At 37.8% G+C, this 17,675-nt stretch overlaps 2 protein-coding genes across 4 annotated transcripts in view; both read right to left on the reverse strand.

Moving 5' to 3' along the window:
* The window catches only part of LOC144667112 (smad nuclear-interacting protein 1-like), an 87,641-nt gene extending 87,452 nt beyond the window's left edge, over positions 1-189 (reverse strand). For all 3 annotated transcript variants that reach the window (XR_013573281.1, XM_078528497.1, XM_078528495.1), the window contains exon 1: positions 26-189. Coding sequence is in view for 2 of the 3 variants with exons in the window: in XM_078528497.1 (XP_078384623.1) it covers positions 26-144 (119 nt within the window). In the remaining variant the exon portion in view is untranslated. The remainder of the gene's footprint in view (positions 1-25) is intronic.
* Positions 190-2,996: 2,807 nt separating this feature from the next.
* LOC144667116 (sugar phosphate exchanger 3-like) lies at positions 2,997-17,230 on the reverse strand. Its single transcript, XM_078528502.1, has 14 exons — positions 17,166-17,230; positions 16,773-16,846; positions 13,313-13,411; positions 12,073-12,148; positions 11,588-11,653; positions 10,879-10,904; positions 8,994-9,069; positions 8,199-8,246; positions 7,474-7,538; positions 6,837-6,923; positions 6,535-6,600; positions 6,182-6,234; positions 5,503-5,597; positions 2,997-4,868 (listed from the first exon to the last, which is right to left on the reverse strand). Exons 7-14 carry the CDS (start codon positions 9,061-9,063, stop codon positions 4,861-4,863), a joined length of 492 nt encoding a protein of 163 aa, XP_078384628.1. The 5' UTR covers positions 9,064-9,069; positions 10,879-10,904; positions 11,588-11,653; positions 12,073-12,148; positions 13,313-13,411; positions 16,773-16,846; positions 17,166-17,230; the 3' UTR covers positions 2,997-4,860.
* Between the last annotated feature and the right edge of the window lie 445 nt (positions 17,231-17,675).

The raw sequence follows: 17,675 nt of genomic DNA on the forward strand, positions 1-17,675 counted from the left end.
ATGTTGGATATTTGTCTTGACTCACCTACTGTAATGGCCCCTGTTTTCACGATGTCTTTCCTTACTTCGATCGTCACGACTTCCATTCCTTTGATGAGGAGATCTTGACCGACTTCTTCGTCTTCTAAATTCTGGACTTGCCATGTTACTTCAGCATAAACAACTATTGAGCTACAGAATACTGGAATCTCTTCTGTAAATTGCTGACAAGCGAACTACTTCATGTAAAAACACATCACGATTCTCCTTTAACTTTCCCGACTCGTCCTCAGTCTTTTAAAACAATATTTTCGCGCGGCCAAAAGTTACGGTTGTATTTGAGTACCGGTATTTATTATTAGATCCGTCATACGATTTTAAAAATGGCTTTATACTACGTATTCCCGGGCGTATTAGATTGCTCGAATATTATGTTTTGTTTCTTAAGCAGGGGTGGATCCAGAGTAGTTCAAGTGATTTGCAGAAATCACTCAAATGTTCCCAAATATTTGCGTTTTTTATTTCTCAGGTTCTTAATGTAGTTCAAGAAATCAATTACCCTTCTTGTTTTATTGTTTTTTATAATTAACAATAAAATACAAACAGCAAATCCAGCCCTTTCCAAGCGAATTCGACGAGTCTCAGTTCGCGCGCTTTCGTTAGTCTGCGTGGCCGGCGTTCAAAGGGAAAGGAGGAGGGGAGTTCGAGCGCGATGCGCGAGGTGCGAGAAGAGAGCGCTCTCTCCTCGCACCTCGCGCATCGCGCTCGAACTCCCCTCCTTCTTTCCCTTTGAACGCCGGCCACGCAGGCTACGCTTTCGTCCTTTGTCGATACTTCCAGATCAACGCGAAAAAATTCGTAGGCACGACTGGAAAATTTGTTCGCAGTGGGTGGGATTCACAAATCACTCAAAACCCTCTCCGATTGGCCAGAAACACTCACATTGTCTTGCGAACTACTCAAACTCCATTGTGATTGGCTATCCAGGCCGCAAACTACCGTGCAAACTAGTGACAATCGTATATAAAGAGAAGCCTCTCCCCGAAAGTCCTTCGTTTGTTCCCCGGGGGGGGGGGGGGGTACTCCCATATGTGGCCTATATAGGTATGTGCCGCCCGATAGGGTATGGTTTTTGAGGTTCTCGGTCCTTAAATAGGGCATCATTTTTGCTGCTTTTGGCAATGTGTTCCTGGTGTGATCCTTAGATAGGGTACCTAAATTCTATTAGCTAAAATAAACGCCCAGCTAAACGAAAAAAAGGTATCTAAAAACTGAATTTTCTCTTCAGGTATTAGTAAAGCGATTTTATAAAGATTTGTGTCTTGCCGTGCGCGGTTAGCCGTTGTTTGGGTCGTCACGGAACGCTTCTCCTCCCCTTGAATAGGGTGTCATTTTTCGGTTTTGGGCCTTAAAAAGGGTATCAATTTTCGCTTTCTTTATCCTTAAATAGGGTCAGGGTTTAAGAACCTTGGCGGCACACCCCTATCCGAAATTTATGGGAGTACCCCCCCCCCCCCCGGGGTTTGTTCATGTTTTGACAAGAGTTCATCGTAACTTGCTTCGGAGGAAGACAGGATTTCAGGGATTTTAATTCATAAACATGATTCGAGGCGATCCACTCAGGTGTCGGAAAGAGGACTGGCTCAGGACGATGTTGGCTTGGTTTTCAAGGAACTCAGAACATATTTGGACCAGGACAAGCTCAAGTTCATAGAGAATGTGTGGAAACCACATGTTACCCCATCTATCGCGTTAATTTCCTTTATTGCGAAGTAATTTTTCTTTCAATTCGCGTTAATTTTTATGTCGCGTTAATTTCAAATACCTTAATAAACACAAGCTTTTATTTACTATAGTAAGGTAAACAGTTTTCAGGTGCGTCACGTGATATGCTCGCGTCCAATAGATTACTGCATTCCAGTTGTGGGGTGTTCCACGAGAAACAGTGAGTTAAACCCCTCGGGAAACACTGTTCATGGGACAAGTGAAAGTAATTAGCGTTTGCTTTGGTTTTGCATTACTACGCTTAGTGATTGGGGTAAAAAGCTTGCGCCACTTTCTTAGTAAAACAAAAACCAATCGTTACTCGACCACACACGTTTTCCCGCGCTTCATGATCACGCCGGTTACAAGTTTTGATTGGTTCACTTGATTGTCTGCGTCTTTGTAATTGGCCAGAGTGATTGCTTTGGGTTTGGTTTTAGGACGCTCAATCGAAAATAGCCAGACAATGCACTCAACTTCGGTTGGTTGAGGGCCTCGAAGGGTTTTTTTAGGAACAAAGGGAACGTGAACATTTATTTCACGAGAACAATGGATATTTTTTTTAATTTCTAAGGAAACAAGTGACATATGAGCCAATAACGGGACTTTCGTGAAATTTCAATTGAATTTTTTAATGGGGAACAAGGGAGAAAACAACCTCCGAGACCCAAGAGCAGTTAGTAGGAAGAAACTTTCGTCATTCCGATTTTTGTCGGGTTTACTTCGTTTCGCCCCGACTAACTGCCCCCGGCTCTTCAAGGATGCGAAGAAAATGACAAGGGAGTAGAAAATAACACTGTGACGGAAGACAGGTATTATCAGCCGTGGAGAGATAATTACTTTGGCTATTGTTTTGAATAATGAAGTACAGAACTATATTGAAATCTTGTCAAACATTCTTATTGTGCCAATATTCTGCCGAGAACATCCAGCAATCAAGCTTTATCAAAATACTATGCAGTAGATTCACAGCCACATATCATGCCTTACATTCATTCCACACTCTAATAACATGAAAGGACTCGGCACTGTTCTATTTTGTCAAGCGGAATGAAGTAACACAGATATTCAATCTAATAGAGTGCAAAAGTTAATTGTTTAACTTTATTATCAACTTAAGAAACTGCAACTGAAACCCTTTACAAATTTTATGCTAAAATAAATTGTGCGTTATTCCTTAATTTATTTGAAAAATATGCGAGCTACACACTTGAAAGAAAAAATTAAATAATGATGGATCTATATATAAAATGCTCAAATATTGATTATACTTAGCTTCAGAAGATATGCCCTGGGTTTGTTTGTTTACTTTTCGACGTTCATTGTTATGAAAACGGCAGTTATTTTACGAAATAAACGCTTGGAATGATTTCCTCTTTTTATAGCATTCTGCTTCAGTACATAGCTTTGAACCATTCACAGCTATCCGCTATCACACGTTCTACTGTAGAGCAAAGGTTCTCAATATGAAAAAGGATTTTTGTGTCCCAGATGTTGAGACTTATTTTAACCACGGCATACTTTCGGAAATTTACAGTAAGCTAAAATGACAACAAAATAAAGAAATAAATAAAACATATAGGTCATGAAATCATCAAGTTTGTATCTTTTACATTAGCGAGTAAGTTAAACCAATAAAATACACGTATAAAATTTTGACCTCGAATAAAATGCTTTTTCAGAACAACATCAACATCAACAAGCAGCCCCCGCTCCCTTCCCCGATCAATAAAAATTTTCTAAAACTACAATTAGATATTTATGAACAAGAGCAAGAATAAGTCAGCTTGTTATTAGTATGGGGCTTTTCTTACTATCAGGTGTTTTTCTACAACTTAGTTTCCACTCTATAATAGCTGTTTATGTAAATACTGTTACCCCAAGTGCTATTCTTTGCAGTGATTGTTGAGTAACAGAAATTTTCAATCTGCACGTAAAGTATCCATCTTCATGACTGGTTTTCCAGTCACAATGATTAGAAGGTCTTATTCCAAGATTGTACGAGCTACGTAACGCAATCTCCTCCATCCTAAACCATACGTGTTCAGTTTTGGTTCATCATTACCACTTAGGTGTTTTCCAACTTTAGTTAGCATTATTATTTTGAGGTATTTTACGCTTTGAGGGTTATCTTATATGTCATAAAAATAACTTTAATATCATTTTTTAGCAGCTTCTTTAAATGATAACAAAACGATACGACTCTTTACCGAGAAAAAGTTGTGGTTATTAGCTTTCATTTGAGTGATCGCACGTATTAACCGATTTCAACAACACACTGCAAAGATAAATTAACCCCAATATATTACCAGATGTCCTTTGAATTATCACCCCAGGATTAACTTGTAAATAATCTCCCCCGTAAAGATGCTAGGTCACAAAGTTTTAGCCAATTTCAGCACTGACCAACTGGTCATCGAATTAAGAAATATCACAATAACCACTTAAAACTGTAGAAGAACTAAAAAAAAAAACATAGAAAAGCCAAGAGAGGGCATGGATGAACAAAATTGAAGAAGATTAAAACGAAGTACATTTGGTTAAACTTGAACACATCCGCCCGACGTTTCAATTTGTTTGAAAATGTCGTGTACAATGCTCGGAAATCGTCTTTGTTTGTTATGTGGCCGTAATTATGCCAATGTAAGACTTGCACTACCAATATGAAGCTTAGAGATTAACGAAAACAAGCAAAATTGCCTAAAGTAACGAGACCTAGCCCCCCCCTCCCAACCCCCAAAAAAGACCCTTTCGGATTTCGGAGCAAACAAAACTAAAATGACAGTAAATTTGCGGGATATTGACCAACTTTGAACCTGTAACTCGACTCAAACTTGTCGGGTTTTCAAAAATTAAAATTCCTTTTAAAGAAACAAGTGAATCAGCAACAACATTGCTGCGACTAAAATAAAGATTACTGACGAGAAGACGACACGACGCACAGAGTTTCAATGTACCATATGTTTACTGTAATGTTTGCTGTGTTTGCCCTCAATTCAAGATGTTGGTAAAAACCTTAGAGGGGTCTATTGACTCCCAATAACCCAACCTCTTTAAAAATAAGAATAATAAAATAATTCGATTCTCTAATTCAGTAAAATTCGACTTTCTCGTCATTCAGGAATCTGCAAGAACATAAAACGTGGGTTAGCAAACGTTAATTTTGATACAAAGACAACAAACGATATCTTTGATTAAAAAAAGGGTTAACAGACTTAAATCATTATCCCAGGCACTCAATCAAATGGCACGAGACATATGACTGTTGACTAGCTCTGTTGTAACATCAAGGCATTCAATCCTGTATTAAACATCTTGCTGTTTATTGTCACTGTTTGCCTGCTTAACACTGAATAATTATTACATCATCAAGTGAAAACAAAAGAAAGCACGACCATGGTTGTGGTGGTTTAGATATTATTTTTATGTTATTTCCAGTGATTTTTATAATTTCATTTTTGTCTTTGTTTTAGTTCTAAATGAGTACATTAACCAAAAACTTAAGACAAAGCTTAATTTCATTACCAAACACCTCAAATTCGGTTAAAAATACAACGCTGTGTGTCATATTTTCAACTCAGTCTTAGGATTTTTGAAACGCGATAAATCTCCGTCTCTCGTGTTTTGATGTATTACACATTGTTTAGCCTACAGACCATTTAAAAATATAATGGTACTGGATTTATTCAAAATAACAAATAACGTTCAAAAATTATAGTCCACACCCCTGTGAAATCATAAAATGCTAATCCAACTTACTTGCTATAGTGGCGTCAATGTATCTTTCACGGGGGTACTCTGGGGATTCACTGCCACCTGTCACTTGGTAATAAGGGTATGGAGCCCGCCGTCCTCTGAGAAAAAGAGAACGGTTGAAATTCATATCAATAAGATCTATAAACTCAAGGTAAAGTTTTACCTTTATAGTCACCGTGATCCTTGAAAACGTGTACGAAATTCAGTCACGTGCAGTTCTGTCAGAAATGGACGGACTTTTCGTGACTCTATCCGAGCAGAGATGATTCATGAAACTATGAATTATCAGAAATCGTGAGGTAAACACATTAAAGGAGCTATACACGGACAGCGCATTTTGAAGCAATCGGCTTTTTTTCAAGGTTGTCATTTACAATACATCTCAATTTTTCCTCAGTCGTAACCCTTCCTGTTCATTTTTGGTTGATTTCCTTGGTGTTTTTATAGAAATAGGTTTCCTTCAATTTAAATTAGAAAAATAACTTTAAATATCTAGCTTTTGGAGGTAAATAGAATGGCAAAGTAAATTGGAATAGAATCATGATGTAAGTTCTTTAGATCTACTGACTGCATCCATCACTTATTTCGTACTTTGTAGTACATGTTGTACTGATTAAAAAAAGTGACCACGAAAAAGGCACGACTGAGTGTATCAAACAAATTGACAGTAATTAGATTTAACCTTATAAACTTGATCAGGAGTGGCACGATGAGACAGACAAAACTCATGAAAGTCTGAAATAAGAATAAAAAGGCGAAGGTTAGGCACAATACCATCTAAATAGGAGGAGGAGGAGAAGGAGGTAGCAGGCGTGTACAGCTGGTGGGATTCGTGACCGAGTGCGAGTGCTTTGTTTATGGCAAACGGCAAAGAGAGGGAGCCACGGAGCCACGGGGGAACTGGAGCGAGCCGTGAGAGAATTGGAGCACTCGCATTCAGTCGTGAATCCCGCCAGCTACGCAGGCTAAGGAGGAGGAGGAGGAGGGAAGATTGGAGGCTAATCAATAGATTACTGATTTGATAATACTACTCACCATCACCATTAAAAAGTAAAACACAGGCTTCCATCCACTGTGTGTATTTATTTCAGGAACAAGAAACTAAAAAGACAGAAAATGTGTTACAATCATTTACATACACTAACCAGTAGAGAGCACTGCAATGTGATGTCAATGGACGACAGTTCTGAACTATCCTATGGCAGCCCCAACACTTCCTGTTCCATCAACAATCCCTGTTACAGTAGCTAAGGTGCATTCTCACCTGTCCTATGGCAGCCCCAACACTTCCTGTACCATCAACAATCCCTGTTACAGTAGCTAAGGTGCATTCTCACCTGTCCTATGGCAGCCCCAACACTTCCTGTACCATCAACAATCCCTGTTACAGTAGCCAGTGCTTCACTATTTGCACTAAGGGCACTCTGCAAAAAGGAACACAGGTTTGACATTACCAAATGGGACAAACTCTTTAGACATTCATTGCACAAGACGTAACGTAACCCTGTGACATGGATAACTAACCAAGTGTAAATATAAGGTCAAGTTAGATGGATGTTGGCCAAATCCTTTTTTATGTGAATATGGACTGAAACACACCACATAACCATGTCAAACAAGAATGAGGCCAATACCCAGCCACCTTGACAGAACAAGCTTATCCAGTAAAGGATTCATCTTATGCCACAAGGAACACTGTTTGGGCAATCAGGAATGAGCAAGATAGCCCCATATTGTCTGCTCAGGGAGCCAATCACATCACAGGACTTGATGGCTTTGATTTATGTTCCCTGCTCGCTGTGCTAGCCATATAATGAATGTTAATATCTTTAATCTGATTATGGCTGAGCTCTGGTTATTGATTCTTTGATCAATCCCAACAACAAAAAATTAGTTCTAAGAGATAATAAGACTTGCAGCTAGGAGAAAGTCGAAAAGAATGTTTTTGACAGAAAGCGATCCCGAATTTGTTACCTGTCTTCCAAGATCAGCTGATATGGCAGAACTTATCAAATTAGCAGGACCACCAATCATAAAACCTGTACAAATGTCAAGCAAAACAAAAAGTCAAAAAAGTGATTTAAAAAATTAGATTTGAAAGGGTCTGCAAACCACTAGAGGAATCTGGGAACATGCATGCATGCATGGGTGGATGGATGCAAGAATAAACTGATAAACGAACAGACAATGAAACGAATAACGGAACACAGGAATGAACAAAGGGATGAATACGTAAATAAGTGAACATCTCTTCTTACATAAGTGGAAATGTATCTGCAGCTCGCACAAACAGACAACAAGAATCATAAAAAGTGGTACAGAACTTTGAACTCGCCCCCTCAAAGGGTTTCTGCTGTGATTTGTATGTAACATTTCTTGGGGCTATTATCTCACAGTATTACCTCACATACTTCAAAGTCATTAAATGAAAACTATCAAAGTTAGCTCACACTTAACTTAGTTCTTAGTTTACTGTTATGAGAAGTAATCAATTTTCCAAGAATGACTTAGCTTGAGGATAATTATTTGCAAGCTTTGATGAGCAGATATAAAGTTAAGAATGTAAAGCAGGTACATTTTGAAAACTGGGAAATATTATTTGGAAATATCATCTGTCAGTGAATATAACTGGTGATAGTTTTTGACATAAAGACTGTAAGTCAATAGACTGTATTGTTATGTCAGTGCATATTGCTCACCAGTCAAACACATCAAGGCAGCATTCAGAGTGTAACCACCTCCCGTGTCTGCAATATGACACAAACACATTTTGTTAGTAACACTGTGTGAATGCAACTCGTGATTTCATTTCGTACATTATAACTTGAAGTGGATGTAGAACATTAATTTGTCTTGTTATTTTTTCCCCTGAGCCCTCCCAGGGGCATCATAACAATTCCAAACATTGACAAGACAGTTGAAAATACAACAAGCAGCAGAGCATTCTTGACAAAGTTGAAGGTGTTTCAAAATGTGATGAAACACTCAACTGTCTCAAGTGTCTTCTCCATTTATACTAAGACTAAAAAGGAAATGGAGAAATAAAATCATAAAAATTCATTGTCACAGTAATTATTATTAAGGCCCATTTACACAGGAGGTTTTTGTCATGCAACTCATTGCAAGTTTCGTACAATTCCGAAACCCTGCGATATCGTGGCGATTTTATCGCTGCTAGTTCGCCGCGACATCGTAGGAGACTTCATACAACATCAGCGCAATTGCATTGAGTTGTGCGACAAAAATTGCATGTGTAAACTGGCCTTTAATTAGTTTGGAAAAGGGTTATCATAAATAAGTTGACCCCTTCTGACTCCTGCAATCATTTAATAATGTATGCTACACATACCTTGTATTTTTGGCTTTTTTGCCAAAGATTGCAGCTAAATGGTCAAAAACTTTACTTGAGATAAAAACAAACCACTGTGCTATACAGCACTAAACTAGTGACAAGTAAATAAATTTTAGTTAGTGCAAATAAGCACTCTACTTACTTCCATAAACAAAAAGCATTGGTACAGACAACACAAGCATTACAATAACCAGTGGAGAACGCTTTCCCATCAGATCCTGACAAAAAAATGAAACATGATAAAAACTTACAAACCTGTGAGTCAACATGGGCTACACCAGACTATACACAACAAGAAGCTCTTAGAGCTTAAAACTGCGCTGGTCACGTGACCACCCTAGGGGTAGCCATGCGGGGGAGAATAAAAAATACACCCCCACCCCCTTATATCCCCTTTATCTGCGTCAAACAATGTTGCGACTGACAAGCAAAATGGTAAGAAAACACGTTGTGTGACATTTCATGGTTGACTAGTTCCATCCGCAATTAAATAGTTTTCTTATATGCTAATTATGCTGGCCAAATTTAATTCCCACGATCCTGATCCGTGAAACCAAAAAATCGCTTATCGGGACGACGGGATTTTTCAGGCGAAAGTTTACAACAACTGCCCCTGGGTCTCCGAGGATGAACTTTACAATTGATAAGTACGTCTGGCTTCACGCCAGGAATGTAAGTAACCGTGAGAATTTCGACAGTATTCCCCATTTGCATAAAACTGAAAACTGGCCCAATGACAGTGTTTCTATACTGTTCGTATTATTTTTGAACATCTTTAACAGTTCAAAATTTTGCCCCTCTTTCAGTTTTCGTATTACAATAGGCGGTTGTAAAAATGCAGCAACTGACAAACTTTGTGTGACATTTCATGGTTGACTTGTTCCAGCCGCGATTAATTAATTCTCTTCTATGCAATTTCTGGCCGAATTCCCACGCGCGGACTCTGAAGCTGTTTTTAGCACAGAGGGTATTTCCCTAGCATACCGAATGACGTAAGCGGTATAAGTCAGGGCATGTTTGTGAAGGGAATTTTTCTTCATATCTCTAAAATCCTTTCAATGACACAGGCAAAAAAAAAAATAGATTACCCTTAAAAGAAAAATACTTCGCAATAAATTTGTTTAGTAAAGACCAAAGGATTCGCAAAGATTTAGCCGATCGAAACTGAAACTTGTCATGTCAGCACATTCTTTTACACCAACGTAATGGTATTTATTCACAGATTCTGGCCAGCTGAATTATATTTGTCTTTGAAAGCGTGGAAACTTGGTATTGTCCATGAGTCAAACGCTTCAAAATCGAATATTTCACACTAAACATTCTTTGTAAAGACAAAATATAAGAACATTTTTTCCATTTGTTACTGATTTGTAGCATCTAAACATCGCGTGACCTGCAGCATAACCGAGTGGAGGTTTGGGACAGCTCACCGACAAAACGAAAAATAATAAACCCCGTGCAGAGCAAGAACTGCGCAGCGCAGTTAATTACCAACCTTTTTAGTGCATGCTATTAGACTCCAGTTAAACATGACATTCTTAATAAACACATAATATTTATTTTGAGGTATATTGCCCAGTAGGGTAACGTAAGTCTGCATACCAGCCTAGTGGCCCATCCCATCAGGCCAGAGTTTTTCCTGGTTTCCTTAGCATGAAACTACTAGGAGTATTTCTACACCCCCCTGGATGGGATGCTAGTCCATTGTAGCCCATTTAATTATACATCTGGGTGAAGAGATGTACTACGAGAGTAATATTTCCCAGTACAGCATCCCAATAAATCAAGCTATGTTGTGAAGTGGCCGGTGAAGGAATCGTTGTCTTTTTACTTGAAATTTTTTTGCAGAATTTTATTTTAACACCAAAAAGTGTAAAACATAGATTTCTGCATATATGCATGTTGCAGTAATTGAACAAACAAACAAAATCACAAAAAAACTATGATACTTAGAAGAGAGAATCACTCAATAATTATTTTGAAGTGGCTATTTACAATTAATTATAAAAATAAAATTTAATACTTACACTGATTAATCCTCCTATAATCCCACCTAAAAATAATATAATTTCTGTTATTATTGAAAAACCACTAAATCAAAACTAAAACCAATTTACCAGCAACAGTTTAACTTGACTGATAACAGCAACCTAACAGCAGATTGTCTATAATTTGGCATGTACTAAAACCCGAAACAACGAAACGAAACCACCGAAACGAAACGAGTGAGACGAGCGAAACCACCGAAACGAGCGAAACGAAACCGCCGAAACAACCGAAACGGCCGAAACGAAACGAAATCACCAAAACAAGCAAAACCCATTACCATTATTGACAGCTAACCGTAAACAGGCTAACCGGAGTGCATAGTAGGCTAACCAAAGTGAATAGTAGGCTAACCAGAGTGTGTAGCAGGCTAACACAAGTGCATAGCAGGCTTATAGTAACCGGAGTGTATAGTAGGCTAACCGGAGTGTATAGTAGGCTAACCGGAGTGTATAGTAGGCTAACTGGAGTGTATAGTAGGCTAAACGGAGTGTATTATACGGTAAGTGGCGGAAATCTTGAAGTTTTGCTTGTTTCGGTGATTTCGTTTCGTTTTGCTCGTTTCGGCCGTTTCGGTTGTTTCGGTGGTTTCGTTTCGGTCGTTTCGGCGGTTTCGTTTCGTCGTTTCGGGTTTTAGTACATGCCTATAATTTTACCCCCTGATTCCTCCATATTACTTAATGTCATTACCTACAATTCCTCCAATGTCATAAAATGTTGAAATTTTGTCTGCAACTGTGTCCTTCCAGCCAAATTCTAAAGAAAATAAAAAATGTAATGATTGGTGACAGTATGTTAATGAATGTCTGAGAAAAGCTTATTAGGGTTAACTACGCTGACTTTAAAAGTGCAATCATCTGACATGTAGCTTTAATTTCTCAGAAATTCCTAGAGCTTCAAAGAAGGTTTTGTTCTCTCTTGGTGTGGCCTAAAATGAGTAGTAACAAAACACTGCAAGTGTGGATGGGCATTTTACTCAATTTCATGATTTTATTCAAGTTTTAAGTTTTAAACTGTAATTACTGTTTTAACTAAACATTTTCAAACTATCTAGGAGGATTGTGAGCAAAAGAGATTAACATTCAAGTAGGACAACTATACACAAAGAGACGAGGCTAGTTAGAACTCTAGCGATACTGTGCTAATTTGCCGAGGAGTACGCCAAAAATACTCACTGTTTGACAAATAGTAAGGCAGCCAAAAGAAAAATGAGTAATTGACCAGCTTCAGACAGGCATAGGAGAGTGAGTACTGTTGAAAAGGAATGAATTGGTGGATTAACTGACATGTTATGAATTTCTGTAATCTACACAACTGTACACGTGTGCATGAATGCACTATTAAGCCTTGTTCACATGTGCAACAGAAAGTACACAAATATAACTGCAACTGCATGCAATGTTCACATGTGTAAAGCAAGAGCAAATAAGGTAAGGTAAGCAGGTGCATTTCATGTTTTTTTTCCCAAGATGCCAGACAGGTCTCATGATTCGCTTGCTTATGCTTGCACTTGCATTAGCAACACTCACACATGAAGCAAGTGCAAAATAATGTAACCCCAAGCCAGGTGCAAGAAAAAGGAAAACTTTTCTTTCCTTGTCACATGAGGTGATAATGTAAGTAGGTTTCCGTAATGTAGATTTGTAGTGCAAATCTAGGCAATCTGTTAACTGTTGAATATATGAAATCATATATTTGAACTGCGGATGAAGAATAAATGAAGAGAAGATCCTCGCAGTTATGAACACAATTTAAGCAGTTGTGAAAATTAAGCCTAAAAAAATCAGGCTTGCCGGGACTCGACCCTGACCTCTGCGATACCGGTGCAGCGCTCTAACCAATTGAGCTAACAAGCCAACTGAGATTATTGGTTCATTTTTTCAGGCTTAATTTTCGCAACTGCTTAAGTTGTGTTCATAACTGCGAGGATCTTCTCTTCATTTACTGTTAACTGTTGTCACCTAATTTTATCTGAAATATGAATGGAAAGAGTTTATCAATGACTCTAGCACTTGCCTAGACGTAGTACAATAACAGCTCCTTTAGCCCATGCCACATTTTAAAGTCACCACATTAGTAATATGAGCACCCCCTCTAGCACTATTTTTTTTTAAAAATATATCTACCCCCCCCCCACCCTTTGCCTACTCTAGTATTTTCTGTTCCTCACCCCCTCCTTAAGATTGTAAGCCAAGAAAATAATAATTTATTTTGAAGGTTTTTGTATTTTGTTTGAGTTATCCATATCCAACAAATTTACTTTTTATTGTTTCTTATTGTGGAGAAGAGCAGAAATTAGTCTGCTGTTTTAAGTCTACTCTGTATTTCTCGGCCACATTAGATCTTTATAATTATGAACCCGCTATTACTAGCAGCAATGTAATTAGTGAGGAATTTTCATGATAACTAACTTACAGGTATAACTCCTGGAAGTAAAACAGCTTGACAAAAGCTCACAGCTTTCCTCTGTTGTGGCACTGTCACTGAATTATATGATGATGACCCTGCTGATGACTTGAGAAAATTACAGATAGAAAAAAGAGTACAATTAAAAAAAAAACTAGATTAAAATATATAAGATAAAGTAAAAGTAAATGTTTTCCCATCACTTATTAGCCCCCAGCATTATCTTACAAGGTACCAGTAATTTAATTTTTTTAGTAAACAATCAATCACAAGGCTGCTGCCTAAGAAAATTTTTTAGGAGCCCAAGCCATTATGTTAGGAGCCCAGCTTAAGTTGCCGAAGACAAATCTGGGGGTGGGGGGGGGGGTGGGGGTTACTTAGGCAAATATGTGGTCGACTATGTGGCCTAGGAGAGGGGCCCAGGGATTGAACCTTCCCCCAACATTATTGCTATAATATACCCGAACGTCCCCTAGGGGTACTCCCTATAGTGGACTATATGGGGAGGCTCCACCCAACAGGGATACCTTTTTCAGGCTCCAGGTATATAAAAGGGTGGGGATTTCATGAGTTGGACTATACAAAAGGGGAGGGAAAACTGGTTTTAAAGTATTAAAAGAACCCTTCATAATGCTTGAACAGACCCACCAAATGATCAAGTCATTTAAGTATTTTAAAGTGTTATTATTCAAGTGAAAAATAAGAAAAAAAGATGTAGTATTCCTTTTGTTGGTATGTGAAAGGGGTGCCATCTTCATGAGGGGGTATATGGTTTCTAAAAGGGTAAGGGTCGCTTTCACATACCAAAAATGGCAACCTCGTTCATGAGATCCTGGGAATGAGGTTGCAGAAATGGTATATGAAAGGGTAAGGGTACCCTGGGGCAGAGCCTCCCCATAAAACTGTTTTTTACTCTGCAGCAACCTAAGAGACCCAGAGGAAAGAAGTTGGATAAGTCATCAATATCAGTGATATATATTATCTCTCCCCTCTGTGGGTTAAATCACTAGCTGGGCTGGGAGAAATAAACCAACAATGAAAACTGACATGCATTTAGTTGAAAGCATGAAGTGTTAATTCATTTGTTAAGCCAGTGCCAGTCTGAGTGCATTTCATGTACTTTCATTAGTTTTTTCACGTAGAAAATCAATGAACATGAAGCAGGAAATCCAGTTCAATTAATATTTTAGTAATCAAGGTTAAAAAAGAAGCAATAATTAAGCAGGTCAATTTTTCCTAGGTTTAGAAAAAGGTAATAAGAAGTCAAAAACACCTGTGTAAACACTTTAATTAAGTTATGATCTTATCTTTGTTACATGATAACCAGTTGACAAAAATAGAACAGAAAAATTAAATTGTGAAAACACTTCAAATTACTTAACTCATCAAATAAGTTGTTTATAAAATTAATGTAGTAACAAAAGCAATTCATTTTATTCAAACTGAACATCTGAGCAGGCAAAAAGCACTGAGGTTTCCAGCACAAAAATTTGCTAGTTACGGATCAACGCCCGAGAATGCTCCTCATTATAAACGCGAAAACATAAAACAGTTCGTTGAAAATAACAACCTTAGTCCACAAAAAAGCGGCAGCAGATATGAAATGTCACATGAAAAGAAAGAGGCATACACTTTATGTTCATTCTAAAGTTAAACGTTCAATGCTTCATAGATTAAGCTGAATTACATGTAAAACACGCCACAAAAGTTTGTGTACACATCACGATATTTGGCACGTTGTTTTACATAAGTTTAAGCCTGTCGGAAAGGTTTTTGTATCAAGCGTTTGCAGATTAAAATTATTTCAGACCTGATTCATGACTGCAGTAGCAAACAGATTGATTTACTTTTGTATCCTTAAAATTTACTTCAGATTCACTTGGATTCACTTTGAAACTTCTCCGAAACGTCAACGAAGCAAACGAAACGTAAACCAGAACATAATACCATTATTCCATATTTGGAAGTTAGGCCCAGTCCTAAACACTTGAAAGCGAATGGTTTTCGAAGTTGCTAAAATTTGCAAAGACACGTTACGTACTTGATACGCTAAATGCGAACAATTTTAGCGTTTCCGTTTTAAAATGAAGCAGTTTTTTGTTTTAAATGGGATTTTTTATGCCAATGAAACAAGGTTACAAGGAAATTGAAGTCAAAGGATGGGAGTGGAAGATCAATGTTTAGGCGCCCATGCGGGCTCCTTGAACAAAAATTCAGTCGCCCGCACTCGTAACTTAGGCGCCCCGGGCGCCCGTTAGGCAGCAGCCTTGTAATCATAATTATATTGTCTTTGATTGTTTCACATAAGATGACATCCTTTCATCCATCATTTGTTGGAGTTTCAAAGACCATCTTGAAATTGTGAATATTCTATATACTGATTATCATTCTGTTCCAGAAGCGATTGCTGAATTTTTAGTTCCATTCTTTCTTTTTTTTTAGCAAACAGAGAAAAATTTACCTGATTTCCTTTCTTTTGTGAATTTACAACAGTCTAAGACAAGCTTTCTGTCAGGTTATTTTTTCACCGTGTTAGATAGAAAAGTGGATGGTTAACTTTGAGAGGCATAACACGTCCTTCACTTGATAAATTTCTGATCACCCACGACAACCTTTAAACGGGTTTCATTGTCTAAAGCTGCGTTCACACTAGGCCGAAACATGATTAGTCTGATCACGAATGAAACATGTTTCGTTGTGAAAAGTGTTCACATTAGGCAGTGCATTGCGCGAATCATGATTGAAACATGATTAGTCTGATCATGATTGAAACTACCTCACGAGGTAGTTTCAATCATGATCAGACTAAACAAGTTAAACATGGCGGACAGGCGGTGAGGAGGCGAGCGCCCAAAAGCTTCAAATTTGGGCTTTCCATGCGACCAAATGTTTATTTAAAATATGGGCTAATAAAGCGATCCAATATGAATTATCGGTGATGGATAGGAAGCAGAATATTTGGCAGAATATCGCCACGAAAGTTTACGATTCGGCTACAAGCGCGCAGCATTACAGCATTGCAATGCAAAAACAAACTTTACAAAATAAAAATCTTCTGTTACCGCCGGCTGATAGCGAAAATTCTGACAATACTGTCTTCTTGCTAAACGCTTAAAAGCCCTGCTTCATCGAAGGGCTTGAAAGTAGACAGAAATACAAAGATTTAATGGAAACTTTATTGTAATTTCGAGCTATATTTTTACGGTTAAATAAAGTGTAAAGATTTATGCAAGAACCGTGAAGCCGCATAAATTACACACCAGGCATGAAACGTGTTTGAAACTGACACCTAATGTGAACAATGCAATAACAAGCATGTTTAGGTGAAACATGTTTCGTTGAAACACGTTTATTCTAAACATGTTTCGGGTTAAATGTGAACGCAGCTTAAGACTGTTTTCTGTCTCCAGTATGAATTTGGCAACTCAAACTTAGATTAAACTCCCAATGTATGCAGTGTAGTACTCACCCGAGGGAAACCATCTGCAGGACTCAGACCTTTGTTAGCAAATGCCTCTTGTTCAACTTCCTGCTCATTGAAAACTAAAATTGACAAAATATACATTTGTTAATGTCACTGCAGCAGCTTTCTTTGGTATTCTGTTTACCATTACCGGTAACTTTCTGTGTACTGTTTATGGTAAGCATGACAGCTCTGTGACCTTGCATTAAGCATTTTCATGTTCGGTGGCTATTGTCTTGGCCAGGGAATTATTTAATATAGGGCTCTCTCCACCATTTTGTGTCAACTCATAAATAGGTACGTACTCTAAATATTTTTTTTTATCAAAAATTGACCGCTAGATCGGAAAAATTACCTTACAACTGTCAATGATAAATGTACATAAACATTTTATTTTACCATTACTGCTTGCTTGTGTTGGTTGATCATCCTCTGGTAATGGCAACCCTGTTTGAAAAGAAATAATAAAATACAGTACAGCTGCAGCGAGAGAAATACAATGTATAATGCACAAGCCCTTGTGAACCCTCCTATTTCTATTGCTCCTCTCCACCTATTTCTGAAGATAGCAAACCATCAAATGACAATACTATTTCTGAATTAGAAAACAATTATTTTGAGGTAACCACAGCTTTTTTAATTTTTGTATTAACAAAATAATCAGGTCAACTGCCTCTATGTGTCTTTAATTACCACTTTTTGCAATTCTGTGGTGGTATAAATTTGTCAATAATAATATTAACAATTTATTATTCACAGAAGTAGAGGTGAATATCCTAAATATCCACTAGATGAATACACCAACACTGAGGTGAATAATTGTCTTACCATAATTATACCACACAGTGAATAACTAGCAGACCAAAACATCACTTTTGGTAAACAATGCAACACACAAAGACAGTTTGT

This window comes from Oculina patagonica, chromosome 10 (genome assembly GCF_052425735.1).
Source record: "Oculina patagonica isolate OP01 chromosome 10, crgOcupat, whole genome shotgun sequence".
In the NCBI taxonomy this organism is placed as follows: domain Eukaryota; kingdom Metazoa; phylum Cnidaria; class Anthozoa; order Scleractinia; family Oculinidae; genus Oculina; species Oculina patagonica.

Coding starts and splice junctions, on each gene's coding strand:
- LOC144667116 (XM_078528502.1), bottom strand. CDS start 9,063: ATGGGAAAGCGTTCTCCACTGGTTATTGTAATGCTTGTGTTGTCTGTA. Junction 7,539..8,198: donor TGCCTTGATGTGTTTGACTG/GTGAGCAATATG, acceptor ACATTTGTACAG/GTTTTATGATTGGTGGTCCT. Junction 5,598..6,181: donor CTCCTGATCAAGTTTATAAG/GTTAAATCTAAT, acceptor TCTTTTTCTCAG/AGGACGGCGGGCTCCATACC.